Source organism: Lepeophtheirus salmonis, chromosome 13, assembly GCF_016086655.4.
Source record: "Lepeophtheirus salmonis chromosome 13, UVic_Lsal_1.4, whole genome shotgun sequence".
NCBI classification, from domain to species: Eukaryota; Metazoa; Arthropoda; class Copepoda; order Siphonostomatoida; family Caligidae; genus Lepeophtheirus; species Lepeophtheirus salmonis.
The window spans coordinates 8,001,733-8,021,049 of NC_052143.2; the positions used below are offsets into that span (position 1 = coordinate 8,001,733).

The 19,317-nt window shown below is 31.0% G+C and overlaps 1 protein-coding gene across 1 annotated transcript; it reads left to right on the top strand.

Moving 5' to 3' along the window:
* Positions 1 to 5,549: 5,549 nt before the first annotated feature.
* tsl (membrane-attack complex domain containing protein torso-like) lies at positions 5,550 to 7,566 on the top strand. Its single transcript, XM_040723412.2, has 3 exons — positions 5,550 to 6,310; positions 6,386 to 6,618; positions 6,684 to 7,566. The coding sequence occupies exons 1-3, from the start codon at positions 6,109 to 6,111 to the stop codon at positions 7,389 to 7,391; spliced, it is 1,143 nt and encodes a 380-aa protein (XP_040579346.1). The 5' UTR covers positions 5,550 to 6,108; the 3' UTR covers positions 7,392 to 7,566.
* The last annotated feature ends 11,751 nt before the right edge of the window (positions 7,567 to 19,317 follow it).

The following is a 19,317-nucleotide window of genomic DNA, read 5'->3' on the forward strand; positions in this document are numbered from 1 at the left end:
TGTTGTGCAATTGATAAAGTTTCGATAGACTTTCTTCCTGAAAATTATTCAAAGTTTTAGCCACACTCCAGTTTCTGCACAATTTCCAAATCTTATTATGATCAACAAAAATTGAAATTGTAGAAGATTTATTAGAAGTTGTGGTCAAATTATCTACTAAACTTAATGATATATCCTCGAAGAAAAGTGAACTTTTCGACTAGTATTTTTATCCTTAAAAATGTATAAAGTACTATCACCTATTCACGTTCAAATCTACTTTTGCAGAGTTGTACACATAGAAGAATGGTTATGGCCTCTCTCGATTCCTGAAGAGTATAATTACCGGAGGAAAGAATGGGATATCTTATGAAGAATGTAGTTCCTTTATTTTCTTGTAATCAAAATAAAGAACTTTTTCTTAAATCTATAAAAAAAACGAACTTCCCTAACAAATAATTAATAAATATTACTTTTCCCAACATGACAATTTCTAGCTTACGTTCACTTCTTCTTTTCCTACATCCGTCAATTTATTGAAAGATTCTTCATCATTGTTATCTTTACTATTTAATTATTTGGGGAAGATACTCCTTGAGCATTATTGGATAATTTATTATACGTCATCACTCAACATTTAGTTATTTAATTATATTAATTTGTAATCCACCCCTTTTCTATTGTCAGACTCAGTATGCTATTTTGATTGTACAAGAAAACTATTTCCACCCAGAACTAGAACTCTCACATGAACATGAAAATGATGTGTTTAAATCACATGGGGGGGAAATGTGTTTTTCATGCAACGGGTATGTTTTGCATAGTCAATATTTGAAGAAGGAGATTAAGAAAGGTGGAACTTGTAAAGATTGTTGGAAAAAAATATATATTATAAAATCCTGATAAAAATTTGTTTGTATGAAATACAACTGATAACCTCAGGATGTAATTATTGAACATATTTTGTAAATCTTTTTTTTTTTTATTAAGGAACGACATTTTTCATAATTGGCCATTTGAAAACAATTTCAAGGAAATTACTTCTACATTTCAAATTTTCAACACATGGTATTTGTCCCTCAATATCCGTGTGTTCGTTTTTTATCTTCATTTACGTATTCTACATCTTTTCTAACTTAGTTAAAAAATAGTAACCTTTTTTTCTTGATAACTGACATATTGTGATCGACTATATCGCTGGATATGAGGTATTATAGAGTATTGAGATAGGGTGTAACCTAGTTCTTTTTAAATTATAAATACATGGACAATTACAGCTACATTTTCTTTTAAAAATTTATAAGATCCTATTTAACTCATTAACCCCATAGTTGATTAATTTTTGTTAAATTTATTTTAATTTTATTATTTTTAATAACAAATGTGCAAAGACAAATAATATTAAGTAATGAATATCGAAGAAAATAAATAATTATTTTACATTATGAATTATTTATTTGCTTATAAAGATTGTGATGTTAAAATTTAAAGAAAATATTGCCATTCGGGATATGATATTTTAGATGGAGGAATTAAACTGTGTAAGACGAATTCTACATTCAATTAATTTGTCCATTGTTATTTATGTTTTAATACAACAATACAAATTTTTAGTATATATTTATCATATAAAATATTATATTTTAGTTGTTACTAATAATAAACCAAACATTAATGCATTTGTATTCTATATTTTTGTTTTGTTTATTTAAATTTATATATAATTTTTTTATAATTCAAGAATATACCTATAAAGTAATGTGAATAAGTAATACTTCAATTATATGGCATACTAAAAAATATGTACATATATGAAAATTAAGATAATTATTCAATACATATATTTACTAATATTTCACAAGGTATAATTTTGTAAATCTAAACCTAACATGCCAACTATATAACTACCATGATGACTCATATTATAGTTGGGTATATGTACATAAGGGTGTGAAATTAATTGCTAACTTATGAATAATTACCAGTAATAAACATCATCTTTTACAAACAAACATAAAGATTAATTAAAAGTGAATTACAGTATAACATCACTAAAAATAGATCAGAATATATAGTATCATTATTTTTATAATAAAGTATAAAACCATTTATTCCAGACATTCCCAAAGTTCCAAATAAAATAAGTTCTTCCTTCATAATACATGTTTAAGTAATAATGCGGCTTACGCAGGTCAGGAAAATTTTGATTAAAAAAATAAAGCAAAAAAACATTAAACATACACCATTCATGTCCATTTGTATCATATAAGAGCGAGGGAGAATTCACATTCTCCATTAGGCAGCATTCATAACTACTTGATAACTCTATTACTAAATTTAAATATCCAATGAAAAAAATAACATTAATAATGTCAATTAATGGAACTCATTGAGTTGAGTTTATATTTCACTTGGAATTTAATTTAAGATTGATATACATTAAATAATATAATTTAAATGAGTAAGAATTTTATTTAAAATGGAGTAGTTTCAAATGTTAGTTCATTTCCCTTTGATATATTATAGGAAATCAATTATTCTTAAAAAATTATCTATGGTAAAATAAAAATAATATATCATAATCTTGGGAGAGAGGAGGCTCAGATGACGATATACATAAGATCTTTGCAGTTTAGAGTATGAGAATTCTTGAGAATTTATTATAAAAAAGTAATTACATACATCCATAATCTATATCTCATAAAAAGATCTTTTTGTATGACGGCTTATTGCAGTAAAAAAAAATACAAGATTAATTCAATAATTAATGACGGTTGAGTGATTGTAATTAATTCATATTCCGATTAATTAAAACAACAAATAGTTACAAAACAAACTTGAGAGAATGACACTTAAACGTGATTGACAAATTTCCATTTGCACACTCCAAGCAGTTGGGCGTCACAGCACCACTGTCTACGCCATCAGCAAGTTCTAAACGTTGGTGAGGAAGAAGGGTTCTGTCGAAAAAGTCAAATTTGACCCGAAATCATTTAAAAAATAACCCATGGCAATGCCCTCAAGTCCATGAGGGGCCATGCAAGAGATATCGGGAATTTTACAAGAGTTTATTCAGAGAACTATCAAAAAAGTTGTTCGAAAGAGACTTTTTAGGGTGGAGAGGCCACTTTTGACACACCAACAATGAAATAAATCAACTTCCTCCGTTGCAAGACTCTTTTGAATTTTTTTTTTAGTTCTCTTGAACAATTTTTGGACACTTTTGCCCCCCCCCCTTAAAGCTCTGATGCCAACTCCCTCGACAACATATTTAGAGTACATATCGAGGGGAAGACCTGCAGTGTCCTATCCCCAAGCACCAAGGCCCTAAAAGCCACAGTCAGCCAGCACTAGGACACCATGACAGAGGATTGCCAGGGCTTCCATCAACATCTGGAAGCCATCATTGCCGCTAAGGAGGGTTACATTAATGATTAGGAGAGCTCAGACACACATCTACATATAGTATTAATTTTATTGAAATTTTAGTGTTATATAATAAATTATATCTGTGGTGAAATTTAAAATTCAAAGGACTCAGATTTTAATGGACCACCCAGTAATAATCCCCCAAATAATCTTCTTTTTTTTTCACCTTGATTTTCAATAAATAAGAGAGAAAGAAGTGAGACGTTCAGATCAGATTTGAATAGGAATAAAGAAAAATAAAATAAGGATGAAAAACAAGACAAAACTGTCATTCCTTAAAAAGGAGAAGAAGAAAAATAAAGGATGAAAGCAAGAAAGCGAAAGTAATTTAAATTATCTTATCGAGAGTAGAGAAAATTGGATGGTTCCTCCATATTCCTCGCTTCAAATATTCCTATCAATTTCCCCCCCACACACACACACACTTTTTATTATCGTCCTATTTTAAATATTTCTTTTTAAAGCATTCATATATCCTATTGCTTATGTATAATATGCATATATAAATCTATACCATTGATTCCTATCTTTTTGCACTTTTGAGTTCCATCATTAATGTCCTTTATAAATAAAATAAAAACCTTTTTCCTACATCTTTGATGTAACATAAAAAACGCCTTCAGAGATTAAAATCAAAAGGAATCAAATATGAATGTTAATTAGAATATATATATTGAGAAAAGCCTTTACGCCATTATGAGCCTCACTTTAATCATGCTAAATAATATGTTAGTAAGTGTGTTCGTAACAAAGATGGATTGCACTCAAATTGACACTTTTAACCATTGAACAAATTTTTAAAATAATAATACGAATTGGCTTTTTTTTAAAAAGGTTTCAAAATATTAGGTTATTAAAAAGTTCTAAACATTTTGTATCATTAGTGAGCTATATCTGACAATTAATACACTGCATTAAAAAAAAAGCTTCAAGTATGCTTGATTGTTAAGCGTACGCTTAAAAACAGTTCATGTACAGTTTTGTTTTTGGGTCAAATAGGTTGTATGCTAAAGTGTTCCAAAAATGGAATTAAAAAAGACAAAAGTTCGATACATCAATAAAATTGAATGTTCTGTGAATAGCTATGAATTTTTGACATTTTTCTCTGAAAAATGGAATATTATTTTATGTTTTATGTCAAAATGAAGCTAAAAAACGCTCAAAACTTTTTACTTCGCCAATAACTTACATGCAGTAAAGATACTGTAGTCTAAACTTGGATTTTTTCCCCCAGAAACTGAGAGAATAGATTTGTAGTTACTTTTTTCTAAATCAAAATACATCGCGTAATTAACTTGTAAGGATGAGTAACAGGCCTATTAAGTTATTTTTGGATCCTGTAGAAATGTATGTAGATATGCCCAATAATGAAATGAAAGTGTTACATAATATTAGATTAAAGTGGCCATTTGTGTAATAAAAGTTATTTTTATAGTCTTGAAGTATGTTATTGGGCTTGATAACGAAGCAAAAAAGATTTTTTGCAAGGATAACGGATCCAGTCTCTTTTATTGTATTATATTTCTTTAAGATTTCAGAATTTATATTCAAAAAATTATTAAAACATCAATACAGGGGTACGTCCACAGAGGGAAGGCTGAAGGGGATTTAGCCCCGCCCGCCCTAAAATAAGCAGTTTTTGCAATTTATTAGAAAATTTAATATTCGAAATTTTATTCCTAAATTTTTATTTTCCTAATTTTTTTCAACAATAAATTTTTGAATATCTATGGGCTATGAAAAATTTTCTCCAAAGAGTAAATATTTGAAATTTAAATTTTTTCAAAAAAAATTAGTTTTTGTGATAAGCTGAAGATTTTTGAAGTTTTAATCCTTAAAAATTTAATTTCTTATTACCAACGATGTATTTTTTAAGTTTTTTCCAAAAAAAAATTTTTTTTTTTTTTTTTTTAAATTTCTAAAAAAAAAAAAAAAATATATATATATATATAATCCTGCGGACGCCCCTGCAATAAATCGTTCATTGTAGGATTGTTAGCCATCAAACAGGTTTATGATGAGGGATCGTGAGAGAAGGAATTTGCATTAACTAACCAAATGATCAAAGAATTTATCTCCCTTCTTTATTTTCTTTGATACTTTAAACGTTTTATTCAACAAAGTTCGAATTATTTTTGTTTATTACTAAAACCCTACTCATATAGGGACCAATGCGGAAAATAGAGTTCCTTAGACTAACGACATCATATGGTTAGCCTATATAGGTACGTACAAGATATGAGTTATATAACAAATGTTGGCATCAATATATAATTCCGCGTAAGCAATGACCGATTCAAGAAAAGAACCCTCGTACACAAGCGTCCTTGAAGATCTCTGCGCACCATACCTAAGTAGTGTCTACACTCAACGAACAATGATGAAACCAAAATAAAATAATAATAATGATTTTCATTGTAAAAAACATGAATTCGAATCAGTTCAACGTCGTTAGTTCACCTCAGCACAAGTCTGTATATTTTGATCCTTTCCGTAGGAGGCGAAGAGGCTGGATTGATATACTTAGCTAGCTTAAACCCATTTAGTTTGAGTAGTATATTAAGCAATCTTCGTTCTTTTTCGAGGCTTTCAATTTTTATAATCAGTTATAAAAAGGAAAGAAAATAATTAATTAATTTAACATACATTTTATTTGTGAGTGCGAGTGTTTTTTTGACGGGTTTTACATAGTTAATCATCATGGTGAAATTGTTTGGAATTGTGAGTCTTTGTGTGTGTCTTCAGACACTCAACCTCGTTGACTCTGCACCTTTCCAAGACATTGCGAAAAATGTTAAAAGTACTATGATTCTCGTGGACAATCCCAATGCAATTAGTGTTAGAGAAACTTCCCCCCTTGTATCCAAAAATAATAGAAAGCTTCAAATCCCTCAAGCCACTGGTAAGAATACCATTTATTTTCATTTCTCAGTGAATATTGACTCGGAACTCGTCAATGCAATTTGTTTTTATTCAGGAGAAGCATTGGATTTATTTTACCGTTACGGATTTTTTTCTTTGAGTGTTCGTGTAGTTCCTCGAGATGATCCCGGAGGTTGGTTGGTTAGAGAGCCAACCAATTCAGTGTTCACTCCTGAAAGCCTTATCACAACTCAAGATCCAGGAAGTGGAAACTTTGAGCCTTTTTATCAAGTCTACCTCTGTGACGACACCAACGAACTCATGGAAGCATATTTCAGAGACTTTAAAGTAAGATGTTTCTAAAACAAATAAAGTTATAGAAAAAATATTAATCCTTTTCCCTTTCTTTGTAGGCTGATGGAGTAGCTCAACCTTACAAACTGTACACTGGAAGCTGGAGAAAACGTGTCATGGCCAAATACATGGGTCTTTCAACTGAGTCTCTTGATGGAGAGTCTAGTTTTATTCTTGTCAAACTTACCAAATTGAATCGAATTGTTAAAACAGCTGGGGATCCTCATTTAAAAGGAGCAGCTCTCAATTCTATATCTAACATCGTTCCTGGAAAAAAGGACTCTGTTTTGAGTTTTATCAATGACTTTGGAAGTCATTACATCAAGGAGATTCTCATCGGAGATGTGATCTACCAAGTTTTTGCTCTTTCTAAAGATCAATTTGCAAATGCAAAAACTTCTCTCAAACCCTATCAACGTATCAAATCTGGAGAGTTCAATGCTCTCTACGAAAATATCCTTGCCCCATGGAATATTCGTGAAACAGGGACCATTCAAGCTGCATCTGGAGATTTTAGCCTCACAAAGTTCCTCGCAGATAATGCTCTTTATAAATCAAAATTCTCTTCTTATCCCAGCATTTTTGAATTTAAAAATGATCCAACACTCATGAGAGAACTAGAGGATATCTCAACCAAAGAGTCGGAGGCTGTTATAGGACTTCATTTTGCATCTCTTCGCTCAGCCATCCCATCCACTTCCACTCAAGACTACTTTGATGAAGTTGTGGACACACAAATGGCACTTTGGGAGATCAACATTAGTTAAATTGCCATTCGGTTTTATTGCTTGGGGATGTCTAGGTCCCCTTGTTCCGTGATACATCCAGTTCCATTGAATATTCCATTCATTTCCAAAAATCCACTTCCTACACTACTTCAACCAATACTTTAGAATATATCTTAAATAATATTTATAGAAATAAAGATTTAATGAAATTTAATTATGTTCTTAAGACATTCGATACATTCTAGACGTAGAAAGAGAAGGTTTAACGGAGTCTTCAGTTGCATTTTAATGGAACTCTTGTATGTGTATATATAAAATATATGCACACACGTGTAATAAATAGCTTCAAGTATTACAATAAAGTATACCTGAGATGAAGGGCCTTGAAGAGAACGAAGGGAATGGTATGTCAATCAAATCATTTTAAATACATCTACTATGTATAAAGCACAAATAAATTGCCTTAAAGAAATATATATTATTAAGAAACCTTTCAAATAACATTTTTTTTATCACATAGTTCAGTGACCGATATCTACATATGTAGATATTTAAATCCACTTCACTTTAATATGATATTAAATCGTTCTCTTGTGAGTCACAACCATGATGTTATTTTTAAGCATAAACATACATGGATCGAGTAATGCAATGCCGTGTCTTTAAGTAGTTAGTGAATATCACGCAAAAAAAATTTTTATGTACATATGATAGCTACGGGAATCACAGTCCATGAAATTATATGTAAAATATTTATAAAGGAAGGTCAGTGCTATAAAGGTTTAATAACAGTGATTTTGTTGAGCCGTTCAACCATACCATAACTGTACAAAATCTCTGAATGAGGTCAATGGAACATCGATATGTGAGAATATACTTAGATAGGAACTATATTGTTGTATCAGTCCTTGATAAAGTCTGAAGACTACAGTCCCCTCCAGTTCAGTCATTCATATCTGTTTTAAAAACGTTTAAGGTTTGGTCTTTGATAACGTCATACAACTTCATTTCTTTTTTTTTTAATCAGTTCTAGTATACCACGATAATATACAGTGTATTTTGATGTCAGCTATAGATTTTTTTTTTTGCTTCTTTTCTTCTATTCAGTGTTCTGAACGTTGATAATTGAATTAGAATGAGTTCCTGCAATGCTGTGAACCTTATTCAACAATTATTAAAACATAATTCCATAATTGGCCCAGAATTGGCTAACTACCTTGTGATTTTCACTTCCCCCAATTTATTTTCGTGTGAAAGGTTGCGCGATATAAAAATAATTGATGTGAGTAGTGACAGTTCTACCTGTACTTACCTTCATTATATCACGCAACTTGTAAGGAATAGATGGAATATAAGAGAAAGGCACAAGTCCAAGAGGGATAAACAAAGCACTCCCAGATTCCACGTAGGCCTGAAACGGTCTGTAAAGGCAACTCCTGTGGCTCCAACTAATGTTCTTGCCACAAAGTACCAAGTAAGTCGTGCAACAGTCTCCAGAGTCATAAAAACTGATCTGAGGATGAAGTCATACCCCTTCTACAAAAGATATATCCTCACAATCAAAATGAAGGCCCCCCAGCCTGCCCACGTAAGAAAATTGCGGAACAATTTGAAGTCCCAATGTAACCGATTCATCTTTCATTAGGATGAGAAACAATGGACTGTCGACCGACCCCGCAACATTCAAAACGACAGATTGTTGGCTCACAGAGAGAGCAAATTTACCTCTTTGGTTGACAACCAAGTTCCCTGCCAGCAACATGACCCTTGGGGTCGTTGGGAGCAACGGCAGTGTCATGGCCCTCATTTTCTTTGAGCCTAAAGAGAGGATGGGTGTTGACAGGTACTTAAAACTCCTGTCTAACCAAGTGATGCCTAGGATGAAAGCTGAGGCCAATGGTGTCAATTTTCTGCTTCAATAAGACTTGGACTCCTTTCGCCAGGCCCGCAAGACCCAAAACTTGTTGAAAGAAGAGAAGGTGTCATTTTGGAACCCCCAGATCTAACTCCCCAAATATGAATTCCATGGATTATTTATTTTTGGGGGAGTTAGAGAGAGAAGTCTCTGCCAATTCACTCAATAGAATCGATTCTTCGAAGGCCTCCATCATCAACCACTGGGACAAAGTCTCCCCTGTGGAAGTGGTCAGGGTCTGCAAGTCCTTTTGGTCTCATATCGAGTGAAAGATTGGCGAAGATGGCAGACAATTGAATGAATTTTATATATTTCATTATTGGAGCATGTAAATATATAGTTTCAAACGTCTACTTGCTTCATTTATTGATCAAGATGCCGTTAAATGTGGTCCAGATTTACCGGAACAACCCATTATTTTTGTATTATTGAGGTAACGCCGTGCCTAAGGATCTATACAACACTATTTAAACACATACTACGTTTTTGTATGTAAAATCTATCTCATAGAGCTGCTTCATCACTTGAAATGAATGTATGATCAAGTTTCAAGGATCAGGTAAAAATTGTAGCAAATCAATTATCTCTTGGAATAACATACACACATTATATGTATGCAGTACTAAGCCATATTCGTATTTATGATATGTTGTGTATTTGTATCCTTGAATGAATAAAAGAAGTATTAAAACATTACAACAAAGAGAAAAAGTACATACATATTGAAGGACCAATTTCAGTTCTTATCACTCAACTCCTCATTCGTAGATATATACATACATAAATCTAAGGGAAGTAAACATATAAAAGTACCTATTATACATATGTCCTTCAAAAAAAAATATGCAATTCATGAAGGGCGTTTTTTAATATGTAAAAACACCTTTATATGTGTAAAAATGGAGACAACCTACCTCAAATATTCAGTGTCTTTTGGAGTATATTAGAATGTTATTAATTATTTTCAAAAAATGTTACACAATGAATTTGGAAGTCTGTGATTCATTATAGGGGAACTCCTTTATTATACCTATAATAAAAGCATAATTTCTATTGGTGAAAAATTAATAGTTTAAACATCTCTAATCTTTATTATGTAAACATTAAATAGATTATTTGATCGGTAAAGTCTCTTTACGCCAAAAATGGCCTAATGCATGATTACCGCGTGCTCCATTGAAATCTCAAAAATTATTAATTCAATAATTAATTAAGTTTGAGTGATTGAAAATAATTTGCATTTCGATATATTAAAGTATAAATCATTAGTTACAAAACAAACCAAATGTGAGCTCTATAGCCTCCGTGTAAGTCGAAAAAAGGACACTTGAAAGTCGTCGATGAGGTTTCATTAATGCATTTCAAGCAGTTTGGGCCACTATTTACGCCGTCAGCAAGTCCGAAATGTCTCATTAGTGGTACCTAACTGAAGAACTGCTACTATTAGGGTTATTTTTTGATCAAGTTAGAAATGACATCAAAATATACACGGTATCATATTAGTAGTTGGCATTTAAAAATTGACGAATGATCAATGCATTTATGTATGTAGAATAGTTACGAATTTAATTATAATTATAGATTTATAGTATTATATAAAGATGATCAATTATAAAAAGGAAAAACGATTATTATTTTTCTTCTCATTTTCTCAACTCAAGTTTAATAATGTCTTCTTAATGTCCCATCTAGCTCAATCTCGGTCCGGAATAGCTCAGTCCTTCATTTTATTCATAAAAACTATAAATTTCCATCCTGGATGACGTCACTAAACTGTATTTTTTCTTTTTTCAATCAGTTCTAAGAGATACTGACAGCCTCAAGGACCAACGGTCTTAAAGACCGCTCCCAAGGACTGATTGAACTAGTACTAAGAATGGACTGGATCGAATAAATAGGGATTGACACACATAACTATATATTATTATAAATGATTATTTTATTTTATTTCAATACTTTTTTCTTTTTTTTGTTGAAAGGAAAGCTTGAGAGATGTTGTGAAGTTTGCTATGTGGCAAATGCTACCAAATTGGGCGTTATCCATAAAATTTTCCACACTAACCTCTCACAAAATGAAATTCTATGTCTTCAAATAGGGTTTGAAATTCACATAATATTCTTTGTATGGAACTAGTAATTCGCCTTTTATATTATTAGTTCACTAGCGGTATTAGCCAGCATTATCCAGAGCTATAGGTGTTGATGAACAGACAAACGTTACATTAATTACCCTATGTTTTTCTTGAGCACATTCACATGTACTTATACAATAATTAGCTGTTCTCTCCTCAAAAACGAAGTATTAATGATAAAAGCTTGAGAAAAGGAAAAAAACTTTGTTCGAATTAGAATAAAATTACAAAATTTGATCGCTAAAAAAAGCTCAGAATTTACAACCAAATATATAAGTACTCACTTTTCTATTCTTCCTTATTACTAGACGATGAGCACATAAATTTCTTGCTAAACCTCATCTCAAGTTAAATCATTATTTTCGTGTGCAGAAAACTGCCTGGAGAAAATTGCCAGTTAGGAAAATTGGCCGGTTTTTTTTATGAAGAATAACACATTATAAATTTGCGTTATATGTATTATTTACAACAAATATCTAAATTTATCTGTTTGTTCCATCACCCAAAAGGAGTATCTTCAAGTGTGACTAATATTATTGCAATATATGAGGAGAAGGGCGGATAAATAGCTTAGGGCTTCTTAAAATATGGGAGAATACTAGATTAATATTGGATGAATTGGCTGGGTGTTTTTAAGGATTCAGAGGCCCCCAAGTACCCCGTGCAACCCGAGGGCTTTGAACTATTTTTTGATATTAAATAGGTTGTTTGAATGTATGGGATAAATTGGCGGTAGTTTTTAGCAATCCCACACAACCCCGGGTCAATCCAAGGGTCAATGGTATTCATACATATTTTAACAGGCACTAAACTATATTCTCCCCTCCTCCCCAATCTTCTTGGTTCATTTCTTAAAAGATTTTATTAAGTTTAAAAAATTGAAAGGAAATTGTATTCCAATAATATTATTCACACTTGAAGGTATATATGATAAAGGGAGGAGTTATTCCGATATCGATCCTAACAAGGACTTACACTTATGACTCTGCAAAAGATCCTTAGAGTTACACTTCGTCTTTCATGCACTAGTTATTACTTTAAACTCAAGGTTAGTAGAAATATAAGGTTAGACCATCAAGTAATCGGTCTTGGTAGAATTTTCAATTTGATGTATCGTACTGACTACTTGGCATGACAGAAAGCTTTAGACAAACACACAACCAATCACATTATATGACATCAGCATTGATAGAATTCTCAATTTGATGTACTCACAGCTGGGTAAGACAGACAGATTATGACAAACTTGCAACCAATTATAGTATATGACGTCACAATTAGAAAGTGTGGTGTAGTTTTAACATCAGTTGTTCATGTGTTATGGTATGACCTTGTATTTCTATCAACCTAGTTTAAACTTTAAACTAACAGCTTTGGAAAATAAAAAAATGATTTTCAAGTTGCAATTACAAAAAGAGTACAATCTTTCATTTTGACATTTTTTTAAGCTAAATCTATAAATTTCTTGTTGTTCTTTTCTTTTTTAAATGACATGGGCGCACGACAGCATTGTTATTCGTAAGATCAAGTGTCTACGTAGTCTGTATGTAGTACATTCATACAGTTAAACTTTGCTTTATTAATATAGATAAGTTAGAAGATTTGGTCCTATGGGCGATTGCAGTGCCGTTGGCTGGATGAGCTGTTACCCCCCAAAAAAAAAAAAAAAAAAAAATAATAATAATTCCTGATTTCCAAAAAAAAAAAAAAATTCTAAATCTTTGGAGTTTGAAATTTTTTTCGAAAAAATAAACATATGAAATATAATTTTTGAAATTTTTAGTGAACAGATGTGAATTTTTAAAAAATTTTTCCAAAATTTAAATTTGAAAATTTCTCCTGAAAAACTAGGGATTTTTGAAAAAAATTCAAAAAATTGTAATTTTTTATCAATAGTTATGGATTTTTAAAATTTGATTTGTAACAATAATTTAAATTTTGAATTGTTTTTCTCCAAATTTTTTGAAATTTTTGATGAATAACAAAATTCAAAATTTTATAATTTCACAAAAATTCCAAAACCAAGCCTCCCCCTCCCAAAAAGGAAATATAAATATATATATAACTCTGCGAACGCCCCTGGGCATGGTGATAATGATTTACCACGTACTTCAAGTATTAAAAATTATTATCTTGATTACTTAATGTGCATTTATGTAATAAATATATATATATATATGTAAGTATATTTTTATAGATGAAAAATTATATATATATTTACTATAAAATTGTCATGTTTTTTAAATAAACTTTTAAATGTTATTTACTCTTCCTTTTGGTAATTTATTTATTTGTCTTTGTTATAACCATTTTGAATCCTTATTTTTATTCGTGTGCGTGTTATCTTATCCCATTGCATACATTAAATACTTAACTAAAAATATATAAATTATTATAGTTTTAACATTAATATAATTTACTTATTCTAAAAGAGTCTAATTTGTTCTGGTACGAGTGATGTTCGATATATCCACTCTATAGAACGTTTTCTCGGAACGTGATTACTGTTGATTTCCACCATTTTGAGGACTTAAACACCAAGTTTTATAACAAGTAAAATCTTTTTATTTTTATTAAGAAGAATAGGGAATCATTTGATAAAATGGGAACAACTGATAAAAGGACTTAAACCTTGATGTATAGCTTATGTATTACCATATTTTATTTACTTTTATTAATATGACGTAGGGATTAGTTATAAACATAGTCAATGAATCTACCTTTTTAGCAGAAGTGTCATATAGTTTTATGTACATCCTTTTAAAAAATAATCCCGTACAAATATAACTTACTGTATGATTGGATTGTGCCTCCAATCCAATCGTCTACTTTATTAGCTCTTACTCCGATCCGTTACTTCCGTATTTATGTAGCATTCTTGGAACCCTATAGTATATCAAAAAACCCCACTGATCCCTAGTTTCATTATATATCCTACTCTAAAATGTATTTAAACATCTTTATATAATTTTTTTCTATATTGTAGTTAAAAAATGAGCTATTACAATGGAAAAAGTTGGATATTTTTTTCTAATTATTTTATTTTCCTTGTCTTTTAATTGATTAAAAAAAAAGTAATTGTTCAAGTCTAGCCAGTATTAGGAATATTCAGTACATATTACTTTGATTTAATTCAAGTATCAATGTTTAGCATTGTCATTAAATAATATTCAATGCCAATGTGCAATTGTTTTTTATTATTTTTTTTTTGGAGTTGAATCAAGTTTTATTGATAATTGGTACATTTTATGTAATTAAAAATATCAACTTTGAGCTCCCAAAACTGCGTTTTCTTCCATTCTAATGCAAATTAGGAAGTTTATGAAAATGTTCTATACGGAGCGATAATGAATTTAAAACGCTATTATACTGAATTGGTTTTGAAATCTGTATTTAAACTGCCATGTTATCATACAAATATTGGTGTAACCCTCCAAATTACTCCCCCAACTAAAAATTTTCTCAAATAAATAAAAGCTTAAATAAAATGATCTTCTATTACTAACTGTAATATATCTTCTAAGTTGGCGGAGGAGGGTCGGATTTAGTATGGGCGAGGCCAAGGGTTTGGTCCTTTTCTTTAAAAAAAAAAAAAAAACTCTTGACAATTTTTTCCCCTAAGATGTTATCGTTATTATTGAAGAGAAAACATCTAAGCTTAAAGTAATCACTACTGTGTGTGTCATCAAGGACAAAGAGAAACACTAATGAGTGCCCGGGAGTTTTAAGTATAAGCTCTTATTCTCGAACTGAGAATCGGGTTAATTCCTCCCTATATCATTGCTACATACGGATTGGGATTTGGGATACTTCCTCTCAGAGTAGCTTGTACTTAAACTAACGAAAGCTAAGCTTCAAATTTTCAGAGTTACCACGTCATTTTCGCTTTCTTTTATATAGTTATATTTTCTACGACTCTACAACTATGTAATTAACTAAAAATGTACCTATTATTTTTATGGACTATTCTCAAATGATTAGGGATGCAGGCTTGGATATTGAGCGGGGAAAAAGAAGGGGGTTTACGCTTTCCCTTCATTTTTTGAACGCATGAGTGACGAACGGAAAAAAAATGAACAATGAATGGGAAAAAACATGTTGATAAAGTAACATGTTTAGTTAATCAAATATAAATTATCTTGTTTTAGAATTTTTGTTGACACTTCACTTTCCTTGATTGTATCAAGGAATATGTGATCGCGCCTAGACCCTTTATTAAATAAAGAAGACATTATTAAACTTGAGTTGAGAAAATAAGAAGAAAAGTAATAATCGTTTTTCCTTTTTATAATTGATCATCTTTATATAATACTATAAATCTATAATTATAATTAAATTCGTAACTATTCTACATACATAAATGCATTGATCATTCGTCAATTTTTAAATGCCAACTACTTATATGATACCGTGTAATTTTTGATGTCATTTCTAACTTGATCAAAAAATAACCCTAATAGTACCAGTTCTTCAGTTAGGTACCACTAATGTGGTACTTAATGTAGACAGGTAACCAAAAATAAAAAAGCGTGCCCAGCTATTTAGTTTCTCCCGCTGTCCAAATACAAATAAAGGCCCCTTTGGTAATTCCTGAACTATATTTTTCCTAAACAGATCGATTTTTGTAGCATAAAGAAGCTTAGACGTCCATCTTGTTTATTGTAAGGCACCAGGTCATATGAACTGTTGAACCCCTTATCCTGTCCCTCCTTTACGTAGAGAATCGCCAGCATTAGCAGTTCCTCACAATTCTCTCTAACAAAAGTCTTAGTGGACAACGTGTTGACAAGCTGAAGGATATTTCTTCTTCTCTTCTAGTTTATCGTCCAGATATAGATCATTGAGGCTCTTATGTCATAAAAAAATAATGACTTTGGCTAAAGAATAGTTAAACCCAGCACTCAAATATTGACCAATGCTACAAATGAAAAAAGTGTGCCCTATGAATACGAATTCGTCAATCAGTAAAATCTACTTGAAACAAAAAAAAAATTAAAAGTGACACAGTACGCAGTCAAATTTTACAAAATATGTACTATCAACTGTATCTGTATATGCGTTCAACTGACGTTATTGCTGTAGTATAGAAAGTACCATCTGATTCTAACAATCATTTTTTTATCATTTGAGGGAGAGGGGGGGAACTACAACACTGTAAATGTATTTATTTTTCTTCTTATAATATAAATACAATATTTACATTCTAAATTTAAATTTATATTATATTAAGATGATAATTAATAAGAAAAATAGGAAGAAGAAAGGGGTTCCTTTGTTTTTTTTCTGTACTGAAGTTTAATCATGTCTATAATATTTAATAAATAGTCTCAGGGTGATCACTTTTTACTCTCTACAATCCAGTAAATTAGAGATTAAAAAAATTATAAAACATCATAATCTGTTATAGTTCCTAGAAATATTTTATTGTAAAACATTTTTTTTTTAATTAATGAACTTCTTTCTTTTCTTTTTTTGCTTCACACGTGTTTAGAAATTGCAATTGGGCTAGAGGTAAACGTTAACCAAATTTGCTAAAATTTTGTATTTGTGTTCTACTTCAGCTTTGCTGATTTTGAAACGGAATTCTAATTTCCAGGGCAACTGCATAACTCTAATCAATAGCCGATGCAAAGGATAAAGTTGAACTATGTACAAAACGAAAACTGTGAACACGTGTAACAAAATATACACATGAATATATGTAAATTGTTGATATCCACTTATTATTTTTATACTAAGAAATGCAGTTCTTAACTGGTCAGGGTAATATAGACATGTGATTTTGGACTAATTATGTCCTCTCACACGGTAAGCACCCCCCACACCGAAGTCTCTAACACTCACCTGTCTGGAGCGGTTAACATTATAGACAAACTAAGACTGGGCCAGATAATTAATAATTAAAGCCCAACCAGGTAGGAGTATTATAGGCCAAACTATCAAGTTGGAAAAGTTGAACCCGACCCGAAAGTCGGGTTAGTTTCGGGTTCACTTTTTTCCTTCGTACCCATTATGACACCACATGATTTGCCTATATTGTCTATCCCATGACTCGGCATTCCTAGAAAATAAGGTTACTATGGAAAAATATGTTTACACAGCTGTTTCTTAAAGGACAGAAGCTGTTGAGGCTTATTTTTATGTATTAAAAAAATGGTTTTACATATTAATGAGTATTTTGTAGGTTGGACAACTTTTTATACTAGATAAATAATATATGAATAAGTAAATTATTAAAAAATGAACGTTTGAACGGAAAAAGGGTCAACGGGTACAAGCCTGACCATTTGTAATTATGTAATTTGTACTTGCTCATTGAAAGAAATACCACTATGCTAAAGAAGGAGGAATGATTACAATTATTGATCCAATGGAGATGCATGTTCATCCAATGTGTGCTCCTTTTCAAAATAAAAAGGCCTAATACAAAAAATAAACAATATCGAATCATGGATGTGAACTTATAACAAGTAACGTACATATTGCGGAGATTAAAATATCAAGGCTTTAGAGAGAAAGAGAATCGTTGCATCTTATAATAGCACGACTTTTCAATTACTACTGGCATAATGCTAATATCTCACAGATGTCCTGTGAATGAACGTTGTGCATAATAATAACTGTTTCGATGTGGTGACATTTAAAATGCTCACATCTGTGTAAGATGAGGAATGCACTCATAAAATCTTTTCAAAAAGATAAAGATTGAATGACTATGATAATTTATTTTGAGTTTGTTGATTGAAAAGGACAGTTATAAACTAGCAGCAGAGTTGAAAATAATATGATCTGCTAGTAGTGTTGTGTCCGTTCAAGTACTTAGAACTCTAGACTCCAGTTCCATATACAGGGGGTGTCCACGATAAATTGGAACTATCTTAAAATTCAACCTGCTTGATAAAACTGGAATTTGGAGTGTATTTGTTAATATGAAAAAAGTTAGACATGATATTCAACAATAAATTTATTCAACATGTCCTCCCTCAGCAACCACCATCTTCTCCATCCTGCCCCTAAATGATTTGCATCCCCTGATGACTTCCGCGGCATCGACAGCATTCCACTCCCTCATAATGGATCCCTTCAGGATTGAGGTGACCCGGTACACCGTGGTCTTGGGGTAGTTAAGAAGCTTGTAGATAGAAGAGGGCTTGTGTCCCGCGCAAGCCAATTCGAGGATGACGTCTCTCCTTGCTTGTTCCATGATGACTATTGTTTGCTGTCAAAACAATTGTGATGGAAGTTATAGTGTATTGTTCAAGCAACCTTTTATATTAGTATGATTTAACCCCGAATATCCACATTATGGATCTGGATGACGTTCAAAGTAAGTCCAATTTATCGTGGACACCTTGTAGTTCAGTCTTTCTCCGGTCCCACTCAGTCTTCAAACTTATAAAGTTGGGTCCTTGATGGTGCCCCTCAACAAGGGGGAGAGGAGGGGGGGATACTTTGTTTTTGGAATTAAATTATTTGGAAAATAAATATCCAAAATCAAATGAAAAATATTAAGTTTTTTCGAAGAATATTTGAAAAATCCATAGCTATTCACAAAAAGTTAAATTTTTTGGAAAAATTTTTAAAGTTTTAATTTCAAATATTAATTTTTTTTAAAACATCTAGAGTTTTTCAAAGAAAATTAACTTTTTTTGGAAATAATTTCAAAAAACCACATCGTTTTGCAAAAAAAATTCTAATATTAATTCATTGGAAATGTTTTCTTAAAAAATTGCTAAATATTAGGAGAAAATAAAACATTTTGGAAAGAACAATTCAAAAATCCATAGTTAATCACAAAAAATTAAATTTTTTGCTGTACTGCATAATTTGCCGAATGACTTTCTTTTTTAGAAAATAAATCTATAGGAAAAAATTTTCAACATCTAATTTTGTATAAAAAACTTTTAAATATAAATAT

Excerpts from the sequence above, each read along its gene's own strand:
- tsl (XM_040723412.2), top strand. The coding sequence starts at position 6,109 with ATGGTGAAATTGTTTGGAATTGTGAGTCTTTGTGTGTGTCTTCAGACA. Across the intron at positions 6,311-6,385 it reads TCAAATCCCTCAAGCCACTG|GAGAAGCATTGGATTTATTT; the intron begins GTAAGAATACCA and ends GTTTTTATTCAG. Across the intron at positions 6,619-6,683 it reads CATATTTCAGAGACTTTAAA|GCTGATGGAGTAGCTCAACC; the intron begins GTAAGATGTTTC and ends CTTTCTTTGTAG.